The sequence below is a fragment of the Marmota marmota genome, unplaced genomic scaffold (assembly GCF_001458135.2).
Source record: "Marmota marmota marmota unplaced genomic scaffold, marMar, whole genome shotgun sequence".
Taxonomy (NCBI): domain Eukaryota; kingdom Metazoa; phylum Chordata; class Mammalia; order Rodentia; family Sciuridae; genus Marmota; species Marmota marmota.
The window spans coordinates 4,183,912-4,209,305 of record NW_025999895.1 but is presented as its reverse complement, the minus strand read 5'-3'; the positions used below and the strand labels follow the sequence as shown (position 1 = coordinate 4,209,305).

The following is a 25,394-nucleotide window of genomic DNA, read 5'->3' as shown; positions in this document are numbered from 1 at the left end:
CTGTCCAATTCCTCCACCCCGCCCCCAAGACACTGACCAGGTGCTGGTGGGGACCCCGAGGTTCCAGGTGAGCAGCCCCTGGAACTCCAGTGGGAAAAGGCAGGGAGCTGCCCACCCCCTGGGAGCCGAGGAGTCTGGGGAAATGAGCAACAAGAGGACTTGCTCCCTCCCAGGGGACTGCCCAGACTTACTGACTCATGCTCTGTGGTAGGAATCTTCCAGGAAGCCTCTGCTGGGGTGGGGACGGCAGCTCCCTCTGACACAGAGGCTGGCGGCATAGGGCACCTTCGTAGGGTTCATCCTGGGCAGGTGCTCTGGAACCTTCTCCCAGCTCGCATGCCTGGGGAGGTGGCCATCTCCCAGCCAGCCCAGTCGGGGTGCCAAGGAAGGGCCGGGCCAGTGGGGCCAGAGGCAGGCGAGGCAGGCAGCAGGAACTGGGCTTTTTAAACACTTAAACCCCAGGAAATCGCGGCATCGCCGGATGGGGAAAATGAAAGACTTTGGAAGTCGCCAGGAATTTGACTCTGCGAGTTGGTTTCCAAGAGCCTAAGTTAAGCATCTCCAAGTGGATATTAAAAAGGAGCAGCGAGGCTCAGGGCGGCGGGGGCTGGAGGGGGTGGAGAGAGGACGCCGCCGCCGGAAGCTGGACGCTGGACGGCTGAAGCCACCGCTCCGAAGGCCAGGCGGCCGGTCCTCGCGCAGGAGGACCCTGGGCGCGGCGGGATCCCTCCGGACCCACCTCTGGCCTCCTCTCCCCAGCTTCCCCCCTCCCGTCTCTCTCCTCGCTGCCTTTCCCTCCTGTTTTGAAGAGACAATGCTACTTCAGTTTGGAGCACAAACATATGATCAGCACATGGAAATGTGGTAATTTGGATGCATTCGTGATTGCAACAGATTGAAGAAATTAGACCAGACAAAGAGTGTTTTTGGAGGAGGAGGAGGAGGAGGCAGAGAGAGGGAGGGCGACGGACGGGTGAGAAAGGGGAGGACGCCTGCCTCTGAACCAGGGCCGCTGGGACTCCCGCCTGCTGCTAAATATACCCGTAGGAATGGAGAGGGACCGGATCACAGGTAGGCAGACGGCCCTCCTCGCCCCACTCCCCCTCCCAGTTTCCCGGACTGGGCTCTATTGATGCTGCGGGAAATAAGCACCCAAGGGTCACTTTTACTCATTTTTGGAGAAATATTTTCCTTTTGACTGTTCTCAGTTCGTGGGGTGGAATGTTTCTCCCAAACCTAAGCGCTTCCAAGTCTGGCTGTTATTTAAGCTCGGCTCTCCTCTCTCCTTGCAATTTCTCTTTCATTTTCCAACGTGCCAGTTTTGCATCTGCGTCCACGGTGATGTGGGTACTAAGGCCCGGGCAAGGGTGGGGGCCTGCAGTGGCGCTTGGGGTGGGCGCCGCCAGGCCTGTTTGTCCACTGTGTGGTTTGTGTTCTTGCTGCCAACCGAAGTCTGTCTTCAAGGCTGTCTTGGTCTCCTCCCCGAAATAGCTTTTCTGGGCCTCCCTGGCAGTTGATTATAGAGGTGGAGGCTCCCGGCGCTCGGAGGAGGCGTGCGCGCGCGCGCGCGCGCATGTGTGCGCTCTCGTGTGCATGCGCACGTGCACATGTGGCTCCCGCGGACCCCCAGCAGGCACGGGCCGTGGGGCGGGGCGTGAGTGGATAAATGAAAGGGAGGCGCCTCCTGCTTTGGCCTCCCCAGTGAGGAAACCCGATTTCCAGGCCGAGCCCTGGAAGTGCCGTGGCGCGGCGAGCAGGGCTGCGGTCCTCGGGATGCGCTGGAGACTGTGCCCACGCGTGGGCGCACCCCTCTGAGCCGGGTGCCAGGGGTCGCCCGCGGGTGCAGAATCCTCAGGTGTGCGCTGCGCTCCCGGCTCCTGGTGTCCTGAGGTGCCCTGGTCATGCTCAGCCTAAGAACGCCATCCCATAAGTGCCCGTGGCCCTGGTCTGTCGTTGTGTTGGGGATCCTGTGTGTGCAGGGGGTCCCTAAAAGACCCCTCAGTGGAGCTGGGGATGTGGCTCAAGTGGTAGCGCGCTCGCCTGGCATGCATGCAGTCCGGGTTCGATCCTCAGCACCACATACAAACAAAGATGTTGTGTCTGCTGAAAACTAAAAAATAAATATTAAAAAAAAAAAAAGACCCCTCAGTGGCCGTTTGGAAGGATGGGATCCTCCCCTGCCACTCTTGAGGCAGTGTCAGAATTGGCTGGGCAGCTCTGAGAGGCCGGCCGGGAGGATCCTGCCGTGGGGAGTGGGGAACGTGCAGTATTTTGGGGCACATAATAATAGGCGTGGTAGACGGAGCCCTGGAGGTGGGCAGCCAGAGACCCGCAGGAGGATGGCCGGCTGTGAAAGTGCAGCCCCGCTGGTCCTGCTTGAGCTCAGGCATAGGTGCAGAGCCCGGGTGCCCTGGGCCATCTGCAGGGACTGGGGCAGGGGACACTGGGAGAGTCCCTCTCTAGGCCTGGGCGTGGGATGTGCAGCTGACCCCAGAGCAGGCCACCTCCCACAGGCTGCCCGGAGAATGGACCTCTCTGCCTCCTCAGCTGCAGCTCCGGAGGACAGGTCACTCCAATGTTCTGGCTGGGAGAGGGCCTCTGGTCCAGCCTTTATTTATTTATTTATTTAGTCATGCTGCGGATCACACTCCAGGCCCTGGGGATGCTGGGCAAGTGCTCTACCCGTGAGCCACACCCCACCTCAGCTTTCATTTTATAGATGACCATGCCGGACCCCACTGGGCGACTACCTGGGGATCTGAATGTCAGAGCACAATCCCTGTTTGGATGTGTTTTTATTTTAAAAAGAATTTTTTCCTTTTCTTTTTTTCCCCCCTCCTGAAACCCCGTTGTAAACCGGCACTAGGAGCCAGGAGGAGAACCCAGAGCTGTCTCCCAGCATGCTTTGCAGGCCGCCAGGCCTCCCCTGTGGTCCTTGGCTGAGCTCTTGGCTCCAGTTTCTGGGCAAGCTCTTGTCCAGTCCCTGCTGGGTGACCTTGAGGAGGTACCCATGAGGCCCCTAGGTGGCATCCCTTCCTCTCTGCCTTCCTGGGCGCTGGGCCCTCTGGCTTGTGCCCCTTTGTCCCACCATCAGTGGTGACAGCTCCTTTCGTCCTTACCAGTGATCCAATGGGCCATGGGGCTGGGGGCAATGGTGAGTGCATGTGTGGTCAGAGGCCTGTCCTGCTGGGTGCCCCACCTGCCGATCCCTAGACACAGCTGTGGACGCTGCTGCTCACACCCCTGGCTGTTGGGTCCAGCCTGGCTGCCCAGCCGCTGTCTGGGGGTGGTGGTGGCCTGCTCCTGTCCTGGTGGGTCCACGGTGGTCTGCCCAGCCTCAGGGAAGGGACTTCTGCAGATGCTAGTGGCCCTTGGATCTGCTTCCTCTTTCTTCCTCTCTCCCCTCACCTGCCTCAGGAGCGGGGAACCCTGGGGTCCTCCCCCCGCCCTGACTTCTCTGAAGCCACTGCCTTCCCCTGGAAGATGCTGCCTGCTTGTCAGCGGGGTGTGAGTCACGGAGCAGGGACAGGCTGCCGAGGCACAGAAGGCCATTCCTCCAGCCAAGGTCGGGATTTCTTGTTTTGGACTGGCTTTGTGGCTTTTACAAATTAAGCAGTTTTATCTTGTTCCAAGAGCTTGTACTTCAGTAGGGAGAGCGTCTCCAAGAAGGGGACTTCCCCTGGGAGCTGCTGCTCAGGGGGCCTCGGGAGGGTGGGAGCGGCCCCGGGGGAGGCTGCGTAGCCATGAAGTCGCTGTGCGGTCACCATGCTGGCACAGCGTCCTGGAGCTGCCCGGCCGCCCTGGCCCTGGGTGTTCTGCTGGTGGGTATTTGGCCAGTGCAGAGGGGCAGAGCTGGGCTCTGCTCCCGTCAGGGTGGGCCCTCTGCCATGGACCGGCAGGTAGCTGGAGGTGCCTGGAGTCTGTGCTTCACTGTCCCTTCTGTCCTTGCTTTGTGGCCCCTCATCTATGAGCCCCTGGGGAGTTGGCATCCTGGCCTGGATGGGCGCTGTGGCCACCGCTTCCTGCCTGCGCGGAGCTCTCCGGCTTGGCTCTCAGCTCCAGGGTGAGAGGTTCCCCTGGGGCCCTCCGCGCTGTCTTCCTGCTCTGACCTGCTCTGACCTGCAGTGACGGGCGGGGACTTTGGTCCCTGTGGGATTTCCTGGTGGCTCACTCAGGAGCTTGCTCTTTCCCAGCTCTGGAGGCCAGAGTGCAGGTCAAGGTGCGTGGGGCTGGCCGCTCCAGAGCTCGGGGGCATCTGCTCTGCAACTCTCCCGGCAGCTGGTGACATCTTCAGCACTCCTTGGCTGGTAGCCTCCTCACTCCAGCCTCTTCCTTGTCACACAGCCGCTTCCCTGTCCCTAATGCCCCTATTTCTTATAAGGACACTCGTGGATTTGGGACCCACTGGGTGACCAGGGATCATCACATCTCCAGATCCTTAATTCTGTCTCCAGAGACCCTTTTTCTGAATAAAGCCACGTTCACAGGCTCCCAGGGGACCTCATTTGGGGGCCACCATCCATTCAGTCCCCATGTGTCCTGGATGCACAAGAGGTTCTGTGTCTCAGACCCACACTGGCCTGCTGGGCCATTGCTGTGGCCACTGGCCCCTGCACTTGGTCACTTACTCCTGGTGATGTGAGGAGGCCCAGCCCTGTGTGGAATTCCAGGGGCAGGTAGGAGCCCTCCTGTGTCCCTGAGCCCTCCTGTGCCCACAGCTCCCCAGGGCGGTCTGGGCAGTGGGCAGAGGAGTAGGCGGGGGCGAGACTCACAGATCCCAGTCAATATGATTGCTCTTGGCTATGGTGGGACCTCAGTGCCCTGCAGCTGCTGGGTGGCTGGTGGCAGGAAGGAAAGGGAAGCAGGAGGCTGGAGGGTTGTGGGCTTTGTAGTCGTTGCAGGTGGGGGGGCTCCTTGCTAGGGGCCCCTGGTGTTCACAAAAGACACAGGCTGATGTGTCGGCTGGCCCTGGCCTCCTGCTCCTTTAGGACGGGTGTGTGCTGCTTCTGGGCCGAGCTGAGCTTTGGTTCCCTTGGCAGGGGTGCGGTGGTGTGGCCTGACTCTGGGAAGGTGGCCCTAGGAACCTGGTGGCCTCAAGGCAGGTGTAGGTGGAGGGAGCGCTGCTCGGAGCCCCATTTCCTCCCTGGCAGGGCCATGGCCAGCCCCGTGGGACCCTCTGCGCGGTAGCCTTGTGCCTAGTGCCTGGGTTCTGCCACCGTCCTGTGGCTTCCACGTTTCTCCCCAGCTTTGGGCCCTTGACTCAAGGGCCGAGTCAGAACCTCCCTCCCCGCATTGCAGCACCAGCCAAGGCCAAGGGCTTCCAGTCCCATCCCTGGGAGAGGCCTCCAGACTAGGGAGGCTGCTGGGAGGCCAGGCAGCCCCTGGGGCGTGGAGTCTGTGTCCTTCCCGTGGCCCCTGGGGTTGGACCATGACCCCTCAAACCCTGCACCCCAGCTCTGCTCTCCCTGCCTCCGTCCCGCTCCAAGACAATGCCACCCTGCTGCCCCCTGCGTTTCCCCAGCGCCCTGCCCTCCGCGTCCCGGGCCACTTGGGAGAGACACAGTGCGGGACTTTCAGGCACTCCTGGAGGGCGGGTGCCTCCCCTGAGTCCCCGCTCTGTGGGCTCTGAGCCTGCAGGTGGCCCTGGGGGCACAGCTGCTCAGGAGCCTGGCCACGCACCCAGCTGGGCACCTTCCCAGGAGCTGTGAGAGGGACTCGTTGACCTGGGGATTGACACTACCTCCTGGTGGTGGCTGTGAGCCACCCCCAGCTTTTTGGGGCCTGCTTTTGGGGTCGTCCCAGGCTCATCCAGGCCCCTCGGGCGGACTCCCCTGATTCTGACCTTTCCTGGGTGACATTTCTGCTCACCCGAGGAGGGCCGTGAGCAGGTGTTGGGGACACAGGAGATTTGACCGCCTCTGTAATAAGTTGGGGGGGGTCTGTGCACCCCACCCCTAGAGCCCCTAACCCTCACAGCCAGGGCCTCACTGTCCCCCAGAGGCCCGCTGCCTGAAGTCGGTGGCACCGGAGCGAGCTGTATGGAGGCGCTCCAGCCGCATAGGCCCTGCTTTTCCGTGGCCTCACCTCTGGAGCAGAGGTCCCCATGCTCTGTCCCCGGGGCAGCTGGCTCCCCAGTGCAGGGCTCTCGGCCGTGCCGGTGTGTCCTGCTCGCTGTCCCCGTCTTGGGACGGAAAGAACTGGAGCCTCAACATGTTCACACATGCAGGAGTCTCCAAAGTGACCTGGTCCTGAGGTTGGCGGTGAGGGGGCGGGGGGGGGCTCCCCCAGGCAGGGGGTCTGAGCCCACGCCCCTGTGATGTTTGTGGGTTGGGGTGCCCCTGGGAATTGGCGGCCGAGGTGCGGGCAGAGGGGTTCATTTTATGCCCCCCATGCATGGGGACCCCTATATTGCCAGCGCGGGATGCAGGGGTCAGCTCTGGGGGCGGGGCAGCGGGGAGGGGCTGGCCCAGGACAAGGCGCCCAGGGGGCCGGTGCAGAGCGCCTCTTTCCCAGCAGGTGGCGCTGCCCGCTCTCGAGAGCCCGCTGCGCCTGGGCTGGCATTTTCTCTGGGTCTCAGCGGACTCGGCTGCCTGCCTGCTGGACGCAGGCCAGGGAAGGGGCGAGGGAAGGACGAGGACAGAAGGAAGCCCCCAGGCAGGCACAGGACAGGACACCTGGGAGGGGCCAGTGAGAGCTGGAAGCTCCCGGCTCAGGACAGGGGGACAGGCAGGGGTCCCGCCCGCTCTGTGCCTTTTTCATTTCCCGATTTGGGGTCCCTGTGTCTCAGGCCCTGTATTTCCCCACCCCCCCTGAGAAAGAATTCACGATGCAGAGAAAATGACAGGGTCACAGCGCTCGCCCTCGTGCCCACCCGGCTCCGCAGTGGCCTCTGTGAGCTTCCTCCCGGCCGTCCCTCTCCCCACCCGCGGTCGGCTTTGGGGGTGCGTTTCGAGATAAGTCGCAAACATCAGCACACGAGGCCCGGAGCCCTCGGCCTCCGCCCGCTGGTGTGGACCCAGGACTGTTGGGGGCTCTCTTCCTTCTCGAGGGGACATCTGTATGTCACAGAATGTTCAGTGCACTGTTCCCAGATTTCGACAGGTGGGGACACTGTGCACCCCATCAGAATTCAGGGCGCCCCAGGGAGTCCCTCAGCCCCTCCCACCTGGCCGCTGCCCCGCCCACCGCAGACGGACTTGCTGGTTTGCTTGTTGGGGAGCCCCCGCGCCCCTGGGGACACCCGCACTCAGCTGACAGCCGGGCTGGCTCACTGCGCGAGTGCTCTGTGGCTTTCCAGCCCTTTCCTGTCGTGGCCCCTGGCTGTCCCCACCAGGGCCTGTGAGTATTGCTGGTCAGCAGGGTGTCCGCACCAGGCCCTCCCTGGACAAGCGCTTTCGTTCCCTTTTGCTAATACCTAGAAACAGAAGCCAGAGCCACAGAGGAGCGGAACCTGAATTCCAGGAACCCGCCTGGCCTTTCCCAGAGTGGCCGCCCCATCACAGTCCCTAGCAGTGCGAGGTCGCCCCAGGTGCTGGCCAACGTTTGGTGTGGTTGCTCTGCCCTTTAGTCTGCGGGTGGCGTGGAGGGGTATCCCATGTTGGCTTTCGTTTGCATTTTCCTGGTGACTTACTGGCCACTCATAGTTTCTTCCTTGTGAAATCTCCTTTCAAATCTGTTGCCCCTTGTAACATTGAGCCGCTGCCCCCACCCCCCTTCTGTTAGTACCAGGGATTGAGCCCTGGGCACTTAACCACTGAGCCACATCCCAGCCCTTCTTATACTTTATCTTGAGACAGGGTTTTGCTAAGTTGCTCAGGGCCTCACTAAGTTTCTGAGGCTGCCTTTGTACTCAAGATCCTCCTGCCCCAGCCTCCCAAGCTGCTGGGATGACAGGCGTGTGCCACCACACCTGGCTACTTGATTCCCTTTTCCTCGTTCCTTCTAGACAGTTTCTGGATTCAGATATATGGGTTTTTTGTTTGTACATATTCATTATTTATTATGGTATTGGATACTGAATCCAGGGGTGCTCTACCACTAGGCCACACCCCTAGTCCTTATTATATTTTGAGACAGGGCCTTGCTAAATTGCTGAGGCTGACCTCAAACTTGAAATCCTCCTTCCTCAGCCTTGAAATCACTGGGATTATAGGCATGCTCACTGTACTTTTTCTAATAAAAGCATTTGAAGCTCCCCTCTAAGCATCATTTTAGCTTCATTCCATTTCTTTGATATGCTGTGTTTTCATAGTCATTCTACTTAAAATATTGTAAAATTTCTCTTGTGATTTCTTTTTAGATACATGGGTTTTTAGAAGTATATTATTTAAACTGCAGATAGTCAAGATTCTTCTAAATATCAAATAGTTATTGGTTTCTAATGCAATCCTATTGTGGCCAGCCAACACATTTTACAAGATCTCAATCTTTTCAAGTTTGAGATTCATGACCCAGTATACAGTGTGTCCTGGTAAATGTGCCATTTTCACTTAAAAAGAGCATGTATTTTACACTTGTTGGGGACAATGCTTTGTATTTGCTGATTAAGCCAGATGTGGTGGTGCAACATGTAATCCCAGTGTTTTGGGAGGCTGAGGTAGGAGGATTGCAAGTTTGAGGCCAGGCTCAGCATTGTAGCAAGACCCTGCCTCAAAATAAAAAATAAAAAGGGCTGGGGATGTAGCTCAGGGTAAAGTGCCCCTGGGGTCAAGTCCCAGTGCCAAAAATTAAAAAATAAAATAGTATTGCTGATTAGGCCAAGGTGGTTAGTGGCGGTCTTCAGATTTCTGTTTTTCAGCTGCTGAGGATGGGGGTTGCTACCTTCTGAATGTTTGTCTCTAAAATTTACGAAGTTGAAATATAATACCTAATGTAGTGGGGCTGGGGTGACACCCCTGGGAAGTGATGAGGTCAAGAGGGTGGAGCCCCGTGAATAGAACCCGGGCTCTTTTGAAAGTGGCTGGAGGGAGTTGGTCCTTCCTACCTGCGGGACAGCATCCGGGACTTTCATTTGGGGAGGGAGCCAGCCTTCGCCAGACCTGAGCCTGCTGGTGCTTTGACCCCCCGGATCCCAGATTCCAGATGTCACTGTCTACTGATCCTCCATTACCCAGGCTGAGGAGTTTTGTTGTAGCCTCCAGATGGACAGAGACCCTGTTCCAGCCTCCAGCGAGGATTGTGGAGTTGCTTGTCCATCCTCGCGTGCTGTGAAACTCTTTTGCATACACATTTGTGATTTTTATGTCGTCTTGACAAATGGACCCTTTGATCAGGATGAGACGCGCTCCTTTATCTGTGGCGATGATTTTAGCCTGGAGTTGGCTTTAGCCACCTGCTCCTGCAGCCCCGGAGGCCCCTGCGTTTGCTGTCTGCAATGCGGACCTCTTTCCAAACATAAAATCTCCACCTGTGCTCACACACAGGTTGTTGCCAGGATGGAGTTGGGTCTCGCCATTTTCACCCATTCTCCATTCTCAGGACCTCCGCCTTCGATTGGTGTTTTCAGGCGACTTATATTCAATATACTTATGGGCATGGCTGGGTTTGCAACCTCCGTTTCTCTTTGTTTCCTCTTCTTTTAGGTTAGTTGGATATTATTCAGGATTCTATTTTAACTTACGTCTGGCTGTTTACTCACACCTCTTTGGATTGGTGTAGTAGAAGTTGCTATGTGTTCAAATCTGCGTTATCAACTTTTCAAAATCTACTTGGAATTAGCATTATGTTTCTGCCTGAAAAAAAGAAAGCAGGGACCATGGCGCTCTAAGGGAACATCTGTCTGCCACTTCCCATCCTGTGTGATAGCTTGATGTATTTATCACACCTACATACATTTTATTTTATTTTTCTTTCCTAACAGTCTTTCTGAATTTTTCTTTTTTTCTGTATACATTTAAAATGGATACCAATTTTTTTTTTAAAAGTATCATTTTTTTTTAGGTATAGGTGGACACAGTACCTTCATTTTATTTTTATGTGGTGCTGAGGTTGGAACCTAGTGCCTCACGCATGCTAGGCAAGCACTCCACAACCCCAGCCCAAGAATGCAAATATTTTGCTTCAGAAAGTTCTATCCTTTTTAAAGAAATTAAAGTTAAAAGATAATCTTTCCGATTGGCTCCTTTAAATATTTCTCGAAGTTACAATGTTTCCTGCAGGAGAATTAGCCAGGTGGCAGCTGCTTCTCTCCTGGCAGGGGTGTGGCCTTCCATGCTCTGCCCACAGCCGCCAGCAGCCACCTTCCTGCTGGGAGCTTAATCCTCCTCATTGCCAGAGTGTACAGCAGTCAAATCGCTGGTCAGGGTGGCTGAGTGACAAGACAGTGACCCCGCCTGGGGACAGGCTCCACCCTGGTGAAATTGGGGCCTCTCTGCTTCTGCTGGCAGATGGGGTCTGTGTCAGCTGCAGGCTGTGCCCCCCAATGTTGCAGCAGACCCTAGCAGCTCGCCACCGATTTCTCCTTTCTTGCAAATCCAAAGAATGAAATCCAGAGATTCCATCCTCAGAGGATGAGCGAGGGCAGGAGTAGGACTTAAACGTGTGCATAGGACAGAACTACCGCAGGGCGAGAGGGGACCCCCTAGTCTAGTGTGTATATAGCACTTGGGAAACACTGTTGGTCTGAATTCATGCTACTCAGGGTTGGACAAGGAGCCACGCTGTCGGTTAGCCCTGCGATCCTATTCCGCCTGCCCCACTTCTGTTTTTTGCTGCTCCTTGGGAAGGGGAGGTTGAGGTCGTGACATGGTGGGTGCTTGGGGTTCCTGCTGGGCGCTGTGTGGAGCGGGCATCAGCACCAGGCTGGTGGCACAGGTCAGTGTGCCCTGGTCTGCTTGGAGAGCTGCTGGTGTGACGGGCTCCGGGGCCACTGTACTCGGGCTTGGGCCACTGCCGCCTGTCCACCACCTCCACTAGCATGTGTCTGCAGACGCGGCTGGTCCTCTCCCCACTGGGGGGCAGAGTTGGGGGACAGGGGGCTGCTACTCCTTCCTGTGCAGCCCAGAACACTGGGGTCAGCTCCAGAGGTGTGCAAAGAGTGGCCCCTGAAGGAAAGAGCCCTCTCTTGTCCCCGCCCCGTGCTTCCTGGGGTGGGGGGCGGAGGAGAGGGCGTTCAGGCTGGGGGCTGCCCAGGCCTAACAGAGCCTGGCGTTTGCGGGGTCTCCCTGCCGGGGCCTGCTCTGCGCATCCGCGAGCTGTCGAGTCCCCGCAGCCCGGCCCCTGTGCAAGTTCTCCAGGAGAAAGCTCATCCCTGGCCAGAGCCCCAGATCCGGAAGAGGGCCTGCCCGTTCCTTCCCCCGCAACCTACGTGCAGAGGAAACGATTCACACCCGAGCGCTCGCGGGTGGAGTCCAGGCAGGCAGCAGAAGGTTAGAGGGGCAGAAGGGAGGAGGCCGTGGGGTGGGAGGAGGCGTGGCGGGGGAGAGCTGCCGTCCACACCTCGAAGGCCCCCGGCAGATCTGAAGTAGGTGTCCCAAGCCTGTGGGTGAAAGAAGAGGAAGGGCGTGTGTGAGTGTGTGAGTGAGAGTATGTGTGTGTGAGTGTGCATGTGTGAGTGGGTGAGTGTGTGTGTGAGTGGGTAAGTGTGTGTGACTGTGTGTGAGTGTGAGTGTGTGTGAGTGTGTGTGAGTGTGTGAGTGTGTGAGTGTGTATGTGTATGTGTGTGATGCACAGCTCTCATTTCCATCTCCTTGTCTTCCCGAGCTCCAGAAAGCATTTCCTTGAGCCTCTCCACCCTTCCCGACTGCGCGTGGGGGGACACACGCACACGCACGCGCGCGCACACACACACACACACACGCGCCCTCTGACGGGCGAGCCCTCCTGTGGATTGCACCTAGGCCTGGCAGGAAACTGGCCCTGGGAACTGCAGGCCCCACCTTTGGCACAAGACCGTGTTTTTGTTGCTGGTCATTCATGGTAACAGAGGGGCCGAGGTGGGGGCATCTACTTTCAAAAGCAGATTTTGCCTAAGTGTTGGCAGTGGAGGGACAGACCAGTGGCTCTGAGGCCTTGGGAGACACATTGTGTCCCCTGGGGTCTGTCAAGGTCAGGAGTCTCCACCCTCAAGGTTGGGCACCCTTCCTCATGAGCTTCGGTCAGGGGGAAAGGCTGACCTCACAGAGACCCTCAGAGGCCCTGCGGTGAGTCGAGGGCCAAGGTCAGGGCATGAGGTTCCACGTCAGGGAGCCTTGGTCAGCTCCAGCCCAGCAGTGGGAAGCTGTCAAGTGTGACCCTGGTCCTGGGCCTACACCAGGACCCCACGTCTAATGGGGAGCAGGGAGGGGAGAGCGGCAGAGAGTGAGGGGAGGGGCGAGGGCCAGGCTGCTCTGCGTGGACGGGGAAATCCGCCCAGGCTGGCTGACCGGAGCTGGGGTGAACAGCCATGTGACCTTAACCTTGAGACAAAATAAGGGATAGGGCTTGGCTGCTGTGGGGGAGGGGCCCAGGCTGCTGGGCCCCCCGCTGAGGCCTGGAGCTGTGTCCTGGGGGGCCAGAAGAGCACCCCAAACAGCCCCTCCTGGAACATCACGAGGGATTTGGAGGCCACAAGTCTGAAACCCAGTTGTCCACAGGGCTGCAAGGGAATCAGCCCCAGGCCTCTCTCCCACCCTCTCTTCTGGGTGGGGTGTCCCTTGGCTTCGGCAGCGTCCCTCCAGGGTCTGCCGCCTCTTGACGTTGCCTCTGTAGTCTGTGACCAAGTCGCCAGTCACTGGGTTAGGGACCCAGCGTGCCCTCATTTAACTAGATTTCACCCTTTTCCAAGTAAGGTGACTGTCACAGGTATTGGGTGAGCACTGGGATTCGTTTTGGGGGATGCAATTCAACCTCACCCGAGGACTCCCCAGGGCGTGGTCCTCAGGGGGATGTGGAAGGCCAGCCAGGGCCCAGCAGGAGACCGTGTGTCCCGAGGGCTTGAGATCCTGTGGGGAAGGGGCTCTGGTCGGCATGGAGGCTGCTCACACGGAGGCGTGGTGGGCGCAGAGGAGCTTCAGGCTTAGCCAGATACAGGACTGAGGTCCTCCAGAAACCGCCCGGTACCAGGTCCCTGGGAGACACTGGAACGAGGAGTGTGACGCGTTACATAAACAGGTGTTTTTCTCACCGTTTTCACTTTGTGACCGTGAAATGGGACATTTCACAAAATAGCGAGTCCCCCATGCCCAGAAGTTTCCAGCAAGGACCGTGTGGGCGTGGCTCAGGGCTGCGGAGAAGGGTCTTTCAGAGGCTCAGGGCTGTTGTCGTATGAGGACTTGAATTCCAAAGGATCTGGGCACTTGCCTACCACCACCAGGCCCCGGCTGCGCCTGTCCCCGGGGAAGGGTTGACAGTGGCTCCCCGCCTCACCTTCCTCTGTCCTTTTGACCACCAGTGGTGACAGAAGATTGCTCCACCTGGTTCCTATGGAAACAGAGGCTCTGTCCCGACCCGCTCAGCCTGAGCCTCCACGTGGAAGCCAACGCACAGACGCACAGGTGCTGGGAAGGCACGTATGATAGTCGAATGTGCACGAGAACACGCATGTGGGTGGCACATGAGTGCCCACGTGTGCACACAGGCACTGGGACCCCAGGCAGCGGCAGGCTGTCACGTCTCCCACCAGGGTCCCTAGAGCAAGGCCACGGTGCCAGCAGCTGCCCCTGCTTCTCACGGGGGATCGGGGGATCGCAACCAAGCTGTGCTGGCAGACACAGGCCGCAGAGGCCTGGCGCACAGTGTGCCGCCCCGGCTCTCAGCACGTTACAGACATCGAGGTGTCCACGTTTCACTGTGATCCTGTGAAGCCGGGGCCCTGGGCCCTGCTGAAGCAGGGAGGGGTGAAGGGACTCCCGAGGCCCGTCTGTCCCTGTCCCTCCCTTGCTCGCGCACACCCTGCCCCTCCCCTCCACGGCTGCTGTTCCCCCGCGGGGTGAGGCGGTGGGCATCACCGAAGGTTCCCGCAGCCTGATCTGGGCCTGGCTCAGCTCCCAGGAACTGGTTCTCCCAAATGCTCCCGCCTGGCAGGAGCCCCGTTTCCAGCTGGACAGAGGCTGAGTGACCCCTCCGTGGAGGTCACTCATGGTTTCAGCCTGCAGCCCGGCCGCCAGCCTCCCGTGGTTGCCAGGGCCGCAGGCTGGCGGAGCAGCTGTCAGGGAAGGACAGGACACTCTGGAGCAGATCATCTGCCTCCTGGGTAGCAGCTGGGCGGCCCGCTGGCTCCTGCTGCCGCTTTGTGCTCCTCGCCACAGGCGTGGACAGGCCAGCGCTTGGGCATTTCCACAAGCAGCGCAGGCCGATGTCCGCTGCTCACGCACCCATTGGGGGAGTCCATCCCAGCCCCCGTGTGCTGCGCACCTGCCCAACCCAGGCCCAGGGCTGGCCAGTCTGAGAGGTCCATCCAGCTCCATGCGCCTCCAGAAGCCAGTCTGCCCCTCACAGCAGGCCCGGGAGAGGGTCGGGTGGTTTGGGATGAGCTGCTTACGTCCTGGTCTATGCTGTTTAGCTCCTTGTAGTTGCTCAATAAAAATGCTGAATGAGCGGGTGCCTGCTCCTCCGGTGACCCAGGGGGCCGGGCTGATGCTTTGGCTGACAACATGTCCATCCTGTGGCCCCATGTCTCCCATGGGGGTGTGGCCTTGAAAACCGTGACCCTCTCTGTCCTCCAATGGCGTCTCCTGTGGCATCCGGGGAGCAGCTGGGGATTACAGCGCCCTGTTGCTGGCGGGCGCTGGGCCAGGTTCCCCGGCACAGTTGTGCGGGTGATTGTCAGCCACATGTGTGTGAAGATCTGTGTGCACGGGATTGGTGCAAATGCCCAACCCCGGGGGGCGGGGGGCTGCCAGGCCAACACTCGGCCGTGCCCGGCTGCTGCGCGTCTCTCTGTCTCACGACTGTGTGCAAAGACAGTGGATCTGGGTGGCACGTGCATCCCGTGCTCCTCCCTCTGGGCAGCTGAGACCCTCGGCACACATACAGGGCCTGCTCCGTCCCAAGGCCTTCTGTGGTGAGGGACTGAAGTTGGACCTAAGTGAACTTCCCCCGGGGGCTTTGGAATCTCTCTGGGCTCCTCCTCTGGGCTGGGCCCCCTCCTGTCCCTGTGCCCTAGACCTGACACACATGCTGGGGGCCGGGGACTCCCCTCCTGGGTGCCAGGCCCAGCTTCGGAGCAGGGCACGTTGGGGGAGGCTGAGTGGCATCCTGGCCTGCAGCTGCGGTCCCCTCTCCCCGCCTCTCGGCCTCAGAGACCCTGTGGGGACCTTGCCACAGCTCCTGTGCTGGGGACCCTGTTGGTCCACTGTGGTGGCTACATCGCTGACCAGTCCTGGAGCTCCACCCTCCTGGGCACAGGCAGCCTGGCCCTCTCTGATGTCGGCTGCGTGTTGGAGACGGGGGCAGTAGCTGGTCAGGTCGCGGGAGCAGCAGCAAGGGCCGCTCGCTCCGCTTTCCTCTCCTCCTTATTTTCCTCCTCCTCTTCTCCCCCCTCCCCTCCTTTCTCCTCATGTCCCCAGGTGCCTCCCACTCATTGTCCTCGTCCCTGTGGGGACTCAGGCCCCGAGAGGCTGGGCATTCTCCCCCACGGGCTCCAGCGAGCCGGGCCCGCACAGGGACGACCCCAGGGAGGGTCACAGGCCACTCGCCTGTCTGACCACTGTCAGGACGTTGGCGGGACGGGAAGGAGTGGTGGAGGAGGAAGCTGCCGAGACACGAGCCGGGGCCTCGTTTATGACCTGGGGCATTTGCAAGGTCACTGGAGCATAGCTAAGAGCTGTTGGCCAGATGTCCACGAATGCCAGCTGGGTGGCCGGGCTGGGCTGCTGGGACCGCTCTGGGAAGGCAGGTGCCCGAGGCATCGGGGAGGGGCTGACGTTCACTGGGCATCTGCAGAGGGCAGAGTGGAGAGCTGGCTCTGCCACCTGGAGAGTCTTCCAGGCCCAGGTCGGGGGAGGATGGGGCAGGGGGTCTCGTCCTTGAGACCCATGTGCTCCGTAAGTGTCCTTGCAACCTTAAGAGGAAAGAGAAGAGGCCCCAGCCCTCAGGGCTGTCCTGCAGGAGGACCCCTAGGTTGAGTGTCAGTCTCTGTGTTAAGGGTGCTCTCTAGGGTGTGGCTCCTGCAGGACACTTGCCTGGCACAGGCTGGGTTCCGACCCAGCATCGAGAGGAAGGAAGGTGGGAAGGCGCCCCCTCGGAGCAGAGCCGAGCTCCTTGGAGGGTCTTCCCTGTCTGGGGTCCACTCTGAAGGTCGGTCTCTCTTGCTCAGAGGAGAGCTGTGGGGGTGGACAGGTTGGCTCAGAGACCCAGCAGGATGAGCCACGGTTGCTGCCGTGTCCAGGTGGCTGCCAGTGAGCCGGCAGGAGGGAGGTGAGGTGGGCCTTGGAGAGGTGACATGGTTCTGAAGGGGACATTTGCTGTGAGTTTTCAGGCCACACTTGGGTGAGGCGGGGTTTGTGCTCTAGATCATTCACAACTGAGTTGACAAACCTGCCCATCTCTGGGCCCTGTCCACCCTGCTGGCCACGAAGGCCCCGTTGTTTTCCAGTCCCCGGCGTCTGGGGACGTGCCAAGGGCCTGTGGAGATCTTGGCCTTGGACGTCCACACTGGCTTCTGGAAGAGGAGGCCTCGAGTCAGAGGCTGGCTGGGGACTGCCGCAGTCCTGTGCCGCAGGTCGGGGCGGCTTCCGCAGACAGGTGGGTGCCCTGTCACGGGGCCGCACCTCCATAAATGGCTAAGGCAGAGGGACAGGCTCCCGGCCAGGTCTGGGGATGGGACCGGCCACCCAGACCCATCACTGTGGTTCCTGTTCCCAGCCAAGACGTGGCCCTGTCTGGGAATGTCCCCACCCTGTTCCTGAAGGTGAGAAATCTCTCCCCGCTGGAGAACAGCTGTGCCGAGTTGGCCCAGCTGCCCGCGGGCTGCTCACTGCTCCACTCTCCTGGCCCACGGTCCCCTCTAGGTGCCCTGCAGCAAGAGCCAGGATCACTGGAGTCCCTCTCCACGAAGCCCTCCTCCGGTCCCCGCCACCTGTCCCCTTCCTTCAGAGGAAGGCCCGGGGTGGGGTGAGCGCCAGGAGGGGCGGGACGCACCTGCTCTCATTCTGCATCTGCTGCGCCTCTGCCCAGCTCCGCGGCTTTCTGAGGGCCTTGGTTCAGCCCCGCTCACTGAGAGCCTCCTGATACCTCGTAGGCCGCCGGGTCTGAGATGGAGGCTGCCCAGGGACTGGGGACGCTGAGCAGGCCCTAGAGGAAAAGCCCTCCCCCTGGGGCCCTGGAAGGCTTCCTGGAAGAAGTGGCATCTGAGCTGAAGCCTGCAGGAGTAGAGGGGAGGAGTCAGGGAGCAGGGAGAGAAGGGCAGGGGGAGTAGAATGGGGCGGGCAGAGGCACGGCTCATGGGGTCCCGTGAGAGCTGGGGGGACCAGAGGGCAGGGAGAGGCACGGGAGGGGAGGCTGAGTGGCCCCCCCCCGTGCCCAGCAGGTGAAGGCATGCCCCCGGGGACTGTCGCACTTTAGGAAGGTCCTTCCACATGGGCTTGGAGCCCAGGTGGGCGCACCTGAGCCTGGAGGGAGGAGGTCCTGCTGAAGCCCGGGCTGTGGGGAGGGAGCCGCGTTCTTATTCTTAATGAAAAACAAAAACAACCACCCAGAGCCTGTCCCTGACGTGGCACGGTCGGGGCTTTGCCACCAGGGGCAGGAAGGTGTCAACCCACCCCGGGGCCTCGGGCCTGTCTCGCTCACGTCCTTCCTGGGCTGTTTCCACATGGGGTCACTCTGCTGGCTGTTACCGAGGCTCTGAAAGGCCGTCTGTGCCCACATGGGCAGGGGCGCAGCTGCCTGGAGGCGGCCAGAGAAGCCTCCCTTTGCTCTGGACCCCGGGCGCAGTGCCGAGGCCTCCACGCAGGCCCGGGGTTTCTGGTCGGGCCTTTTGTTTCTCTCTCCCCACCCGAGGCCTGGCCAGAGCTGGCAAGACCCTGGCAGGGCCCTGTCTGGGCCGAGTCATCCTGGCCCCAGTGACTCATGTTGCGGGGAGAATCGGGCCAGCGAGAGGCCGGGTGTGTTGTACCCCGTGCCTCGCTGGGGACAAGTGGTTCACCTGGTGACTCTGGCTGCTGCTTCCAGCACACTCAGAGCTGGGAAGATTTCATTATCCAGATTGGCCAGGGGGGCTGGCCAGCGGCCACTCTTCTGCCTCCATCCAGAGGAGCATTGTGTCCCCAGGCGCAGGGCCAGCCCCGAGGCTGCCTCTCAGGTAGAGCGGCTGCCCGCCCTCTTCCTCCCCCACAGGGGTCACTGTGAGCACAGGCACTGTTTTTTTGCTTTTTGGTCTTTGGTACTGGGGACTGGATACAGGGCCACTTTGCCACTGAGCCACATCCTTGCCCTTTTCATTTTGAGGAGCATCTTGCTAGATTGCTGAGACTGGCCTTGAACTTGCCATCCTCCTGCCTTGGCCTCCCCAGTAGCTGGGATACAGTTGCAAGTGACGGCACCTGGCTTCTACTTTAGTGGGGGTGAGGCCGTACATCATGGTGGACTGGGAAGGGGAGAGAACTCAGCCCACGCGCAGAGCCGTGGTCTGTTGACCTCTCAGAAAGAGCCCTCCCTGCCCTTTCTGAGGGAGCCCTGCAGAGCCCAGCTACTTCCTCCTCTTTGTTCTCTGTGCCCCTGCAGAGGTGGCCAGGCCAGGCAGGGACGGTTGGTGGGAGGGAGGAGGAGAGGAAAGGCCAGGCCTGGGGACCTGCCCGCTCACAGTGCTGCCCCCTAATCTCTGGGGCTCCACTGAGGTCATCAGAGCCTGGCACAGACACGGGCAGAAGTGGACCCCAGACCTGTCCTCTGGGGGATGCTCCAGAGCACTCAGGGGTCCTGGGGTCACTGCCTGAGACCCCATCTACCTTTATTATTGTTATTATTTTTTGTGGTGCTCAGGGTTGAACCCGGGGCCTCGTGCATGCGAGCCAAGCACTGTACCAACTGAGCCATGTCCCCAGCCCCGTCTTTATCTCGTTTCAGTTTTTATGTGTGTGGCTGTGCATTGCTGGGGTGGAACGCAGGGTGGGCGCTGGGCAGGTGCCCGACCTCTGAGCCGCACCCCAGCCTCCGTGTGTTTCTAAACAGTCCAAAGAAAGAGTGAGAGGCGTCGGTGGGTGCTGAGCTCCCTGTCTCCGGAAGAGTTCGAGGGCGGGTGATGAGCCTTTAGGAGGCTGGGCTGGGGGCTGCGGTGCAGGTGGCCCCGGACCCTGTCAGAGGTGAGGGAGGGGAGAGGGTTCTGCTCCCGCCACCTCCTCCGCCCTCTTGCCCGCCACCTGCTGGGTCCTGGCAGCCGGGTGGGCAGGGTGTTCTCCAGCCTGTAGCTGCAGACGGGCCCGGCTGGGAGGGGCGCTCCCTGGGGACGGCCACTGTGGTGACTTTAAACAAGTGCTTTCTTCTCAGCTTGGTCCCCGCTGTTCCTGCTGACGTGGCAGGCTGGTGACTCAGCCCTTGTCCCCACACTGCAGGGTGGCAGCTGCCTGCAGCCCCAGACCCACAGAGCAGGGTGCCTGCTTGGGAAAAGTGGTGGGGAGGCCAGGACACTGCAGGCCCAGGGAACAGCCCATCCCTTGTCCCTTGTCCCTCGGGGCAGGCATGTGTCCAAGTGTCCTGGAAGCCGCTGTGAGGTGTCTGCGGGCTGGCACAGCCAGGGGACGGGGACGAGCTGTGCACCTTTAGGCGGGGTCAGGACCAGCCTGGCCACTCCTCTCAGCCCCTTGCGGAGCCCAGGAGGGTCAGAGGCTGTGTCTCGACTCTCTGGCGCACACGATGTCCCCTGCCTCTGCACTCCAGCCTCAGGTGGTGGCTAGGATATTGGGGACTTGAGGCCGTTCCAAAGCTGTGTCTTGGGGACCATGGTCGCACCAGGCATCGAGGGACTGTGTTAAGATGAAACTGGTCAGTAAGAAAGCGGTGGCCGTGGAGAGAAGGGTGTCCCTTCCCCCTGCTGTGTGTGGGTTGTCACCAAGGCCAGCGCTGGCACTGCAGGCCGTGGCTTCACCAGCCAGCGCTCCCTGGCTCCTAGCAGGTCTAAGGTCACTGTCATGGGAGGGCCAGGTGGTGCTGCTGTCAGGTCACCTCAGGTCACGTCAGGTCCTGTCACGAGAGCCAGCAGCCTGGGGACTCCAGGCCCACTGGGCCTGCGCAGCCCTGTGCACTGGAGCTGGGGGCAAGGAGCCGTGGGCAGAGTGTCTGCGGGTTCCAAGGCCAGGAGCCTCCTCTGCCTCACACGCCTGGAGACGACACACTGTTTAGAAAGTCCCTGCCCCGAGATAAGAGCCAGGCCTGCGGGCAGGGTTCACCGCAGTTCTGCACCAAGCAGGCCGCCGCTGGGCAGTTTGGGGAATGGATTAGTCATCTGCTCTTCTGAAGTGAGACCCTGCAGTTGCCTCTCAGCCTCCGGGCAGATGGTGTGATGGGCTTTGAGCTGCACACTGGATGAATGTCAGCTGTCCCCACTGTCACATGAGCGTTCACAATCTGGCAGCCTGCAAGGCAGTCAGTGGTCGAGTTTGGGTGGCTGCCCAGGCAGGGGCTGGCAGGGAGGCGGGTCCTGGAGGCTGGGTCCAGGTGTAGCAGCGCCTGCCTCTGGTGCTGGCAGGAGGGCAGAGTCCACGTGGGTTACGACCCCTGCTGTCCTCCCGGGGCTGATTCCCCATCAGAAGCCCCCGTGATCCTGCTTTATCACTCTGTGGGACTGAACAGGACTGAACCTGGCACTTGCCTAGAGGTGAGGAAGTAACTGAGTCTCACGGGGAACCCTGGGGTGGGGGCTCTCATATTTAAGACTGAAATGATAGACAGAGAGCCACCAGGAGAAGACGGGGAAGCCGTTCAGGCCCAGGGAAGGGCTTGTGCAAATGTCCTGGGGCAGAAGGCAGTGTGTAGAACAGGGAGGAGGCCTGGGGCTGAATGAGGTCACTAGGCTCTGGAAACGGGCAGACGCAGGGGAGGAGTTGGCACCTGAAGAGTGAGCAAGGCAGAGGGAGTTGACGTGGTCTGGTCACTGCGAGGGCTTGAGGGCTCGTGGAGGGAACAAGAACGGAGGCAGGCAGGCAGTGTACTGCAGGAGCACAGCAGAGAGGCCACGGTGACCCAGAGCAGATGGGTAAACCGTGAGGAATCTGGCAAAGTGGTTGTTATCAAAGATTAAATCACACAGAACTTACATAATATAAAACTATACACACGGTTATCATATATAAAAGTAAATATATTAAAAACAAATTACATGTAAGACATTGTTTGAAATTAAATTACGTAAAATGACCATAGGATCCAGCCATTATACTTCTGGGAACTAAATGCTCATGTGACAGTGGGGACCTAAACAGATAATGTGCATATCCACATTCACAGCAGCATTACTCAAAGCGGCCAAAAGCTGGGGGCAACTCAAATGTCCATGGAGGGATCAACGGGTAGACAAAATGTGGTATGTCCACACAGTGGAATATTATTTAGCCTTTAAGAAGGAAATTCTGCCACGTGCTGTGACTTGGATAAACCCTGCACCTTGAGACACTCTGTCAAGGGAAGCAGGCCAGTCACAAAGGATTATATGATTCCACTCCATGGCTGCTGGAGTTGTCATATTTAGAGAGATGAAGGGGAACGGCCGTTGCCAGCGGGTGGGGCAAGGGAGAATGCGGAGTCATTGTTTAATGGTGCAGAGTCCCACATTGGGAAGATGGAAAGAACTGGACTTGGACGGTGGTGGTGGCCACACTTGAGCTGTGTGCCCGGAGACGGCTAACGTGGTCAGTGGGAGGCTTCGTGTTTTATGTGTAAACGTGTGTGATCACAGTGAAAGTGCCTGAACTAGAAGAACGTTATAAAATCAAGTGACACACTAGGCTGATGTAACAATTAAACCAGTTAAGTTGTATTTAAACAGAGGTGAGAAGCACGGAGCCCAGCAGGTCCCGGTTTTCTGTCTACATTTACGTGTCCCCACGTGTGTGCTGCTGGGGATGGCCGGGCCGCGCCCTCCAGGCTCTACCAGGGCCTCCTGTCCTGCCCTTGAGGTTTGGTGGCCGGAGGGCAGCTTTCCCGCTCACTGATGATGTCACCTTGGGAGTTGAGCTTGTCCGAGGTGGAGCTGCCCGAGCCACAGGCATGCTGAGTCCAGTGCCCTGCTGTGTATTTGAGGGTGGCTGGTTGTGGTCAGCCTGCGGGGCTGGGGAGGCCCCCAGGTCCCCAGGTTCCTGGAGGGAGGAAGTGGCGTGGGGTCCAGCTGTTGGGGTGAGGGAAGGAGGATGCAGGAGGTGGTGGCCTTTGGGCTTGGGCAGTGGGGCGAGCAGGGTGCCTCTCCCTGGGATGGGCTGAGGGAGGCCCGGCTGCCGCTGGACTGAGGCCCTGGAGCTCAGTGCGGTCCTACTGTGTGCCAGGTCCAGGCGGAGAGAGCCCCCGTGAGGGAGGAGACTGCTCGCTGGTGTCCTGTCCAGGCGCAGTGGCTGGGCCCAGTGCCACCGACTCCCTGCTCCAGGCCCCACTGCTGACTGCTTCCGGGCCAGCTCAGCTTCCCACGGCTGTACCTGGGCGCACAGGGGTCACCGTCCCCAAGTCACGCCAAACGGCTGTTTCCGCCCAGCGTTTCCTCCGCCCTCTTTTCCCACACTGTGGTCCACGTCCCTCCAGCTGGACGGGACCCCGCGACCCGTGGCTTCTCCCAGGCCGCTCCCTCCTGTTACCAGCCAGGCCCCACGGGCTTCCTCCCACTCCTCACCTGTCCTGCTTTTAGCTTCTCGTTAAAACTCGCTGCTGTCTGAGCCCCCCCCCCAGGGCTGAACCCCACTCAGGGCTGAACCCCCTCAGGATGGAGGTGCCCGGTGTCAGCCCCATGACAGGTGACGAGCGCTGACCTAGAGATCCAGACGGGGACTCGGGCCTGGGCTCTCCCACTGCAGCTGTGAGGATGGCCTGCTGCAACACAAGGGTGGTCTCTCCTCTTTCTGGAGGTCACCAGGCTGACGCACCGTGTCACAGGGCCCTGTCCCTCTGCAGGCTCTGGGGAGGGTCCTTCCTGCCACCCAGCTTCTGGGGACCCAGCACCCTTGGCCTGTGGCCACGTTATTCTAGTCTCTTCTCCGTCTCTGTGCCCTTCTGTCCCCTTTGAGGACTCCTCTCGGGGTGCAGGGCCTGCCCTGGCGCAGGAGGAGCTCGTCCGGAGATGCTGACCTGAAGTCCATCAGCCGAGGCCCTGTCCCAAGCCAGGCCGCCGTCTGAGCCCGGGGACATCTTGGGGGCAGAACCGGCCCCCGCTAGGTCTGGGTGCACCTGGGAGGGGGGTTTCTGGTGTCCCTCTGAGCACACCTTCCCCTTTGGCCAGGCCTGCAGGTGGCCCTGCCACCGGTCACCATCACAGAGGGCAGAGCCCCGGTCCTCTCCCTGGCTAAACCCAAGCCTCTTTCTCTCTCACCCGCTGCTCACCTCACCTGCCCAGGGCCCTCACCAGGACCATTTGTCCAGCCTAGACCCCGGGAGAGGGGTCCAGGAGGCCCCCCCCCCACGGTGGCCATCTGGCCTGGTGAAAGCCCTGGAGCCCCAGACGGAGCATCCCAGGGAGTGATCAAAGGGCCGTGCCTACAGGGCTAGAGGAGGGCAGTGTAAGCTGAGAGACAGAGGCCGAGGGGCAGGCAGGCGGAGTGCCTGGAGTTTGGAGGTGATTACGATGTGAAGGGAGGAGGTACCCAACTGTTTCCCATCTCCTCTGAGGTCAGCAGAAAAGGGAGGAAATCATGATGTACAATTAGAGCAGTTGGTTAGACACAAGGGTGAACTTCCTGCTGGGAGTGTGGCCAAACCCAGCTTGGCTTTCCCCAGGGAGCAGAGGCCTGGTAATGAGGGCTGTGGTTAAGGTGAAGGGGGATGGCAGCAGGGGGTGGTGCCTGGGCTCTTGAGCCAGGTCACAACAGGCCTTGGAAACTGCCTTCCTCCCACCATTGTCCTTCGGATTCCCATGGGGGCATTTCGGTGAGTCCTGCACCCTGGCTGGGCTCCCCAAGGAAACACACACCCAAGTCGGCTTGGCCCTGCTGTGCGTAGGGATTCAGGGCACAAGGAGAGCAATCTCATGGGTGGGTCTCCACTCAACAGGTGCTTTCTATAAAAACCCTGGAGAATAATGCTGCGGCCCAGGGCAGACGCCTTGAGCCTCGGCATCTTCCAGAGGGCTGTGCTGTTGAGAGGACTTAAATCCCCAGAGGTGGGTGGGCAGGTGACCCAGCAGGGTTGGACTGCTGGTGTGGAGGCCATCAGGGTGCTGTGATGGCAATGACAACCCCATCCTGTCACCCAGGCTCCCAGGCAGACGAGGGTGTGCTCCGTCTGAGCTGACTGTGGTTTTGCAGTTCCAGTGTCCCCGAACTCACTCGGTGGAAAACAGTTCAAAACATCCAAGGCATGAAGGGGAGGGACCGCTTTTCTTACCAAGGACCTGATTCCAGCAACTTGAAAGGCCACCAAACCCAGAACCCTGTCCTCCAAGGGACCCCTGCAACCCCGCCTAGGCCTCCCCTCAGGGGTCAGGATCCCTTGCACACTTGGGATCTTTCATAAAGGTGGGTGTGGGGAGGGAGTGGGCAGTGGCCAGGGGCCAGCCCCTGATCCAGGATGAGCCCAGGTGCTCATTCGCCCCTCCCCCCCCCCATGCTGCAGGCCCCTGCCCTGGGGACCACTTGGGCAGAGTTGCCCACCCACTCCGGAGGGGCTGGGTCCTCACCGGGCCGAGGCAGAGGCCCTGGGCCTAAGGTAAGGGCAGGAGCATACAGCTCGTGGCCCAGGCAGAGTGGGAGATCACCCCTCTCCCTTGGGGGGACCCCGGGGCCCTTCCAGAGGACTACTTCCTGCCCCTTCTGTCTGGCCTCTAGCTCACCCATGTCCCACGGTGTGCAGTGGGGTTTAATCACGTTTGCCCGGTGGTTGGAGGAGTGGAGACTACTGACCCAGAGAAAGGCCCAGTGGGAGTGGTTCGCGTTCGGGCCCAGCGGGAGAGGGGGCCTACCACTGCCCTTTCTCCCAGTGTCCTATCCTCCTTCAGATACTACAAACCGTCTACTCTCTGGGGGGGAAGGCCCGGGTCTACTCTTTGCTGAGCAGGGGATGTGGAGTTGGAACGTGTCCCGGGCTCTTGTGACAGGGTCCGCCATCCCGGCGCACGCCCCTGCACTGGGCCAGCGCCTTCCGTAGAGGCCACCCAGCGGGTGCAGCGGCGACCCCGGCCAGGGGACCAGTTGCCTTCAGTCCGTAGGATGCTGTGGACTCGCGCGGTCGCCCCGCATCCCCGGCTCTGGAGCCCAGAGCTTGGATCTCGCCGCGCGCCCCCGCTTAACCCTTGCAGGCGCTGGGCGCGCAAAGCAGGCGCCGGCGAACTTTGGCTGCGTAAATAAAACCTC

At 60.2% G+C, this 25,394-nt stretch overlaps 1 protein-coding gene across 6 annotated transcripts in view; it reads left to right on the top strand.

Moving 5' to 3' along the window:
* Positions 1–25,394, top strand: part of Septin9 (septin 9) — a 140,038-nt gene that overhangs the window by 26,787 nt on the left and 87,857 nt on the right. Inside the window, exon 1 of one of the 6 annotated variants that reach the window (XM_048797764.1) lies at positions 48–67. The exons of 2 other annotated variants lie outside the window; for them this stretch is intronic. Coding sequence is in view for 2 of the 4 variants with exons in the window: in XM_048797756.1 (XP_048653713.1) it covers positions 3,484–3,565 (82 nt within the window). In the remaining 2 variants the exon portion in view is untranslated. Of the gene's footprint in view, positions 1–47; positions 68–253; positions 1,072–3,468; positions 3,566–12,123; positions 12,141–25,394 lie in introns of those variants that run through there. 3 more of the 6 variants (XM_015504129.2, XM_048797756.1, XM_048797769.1) reach the window with 3 other exon arrangements.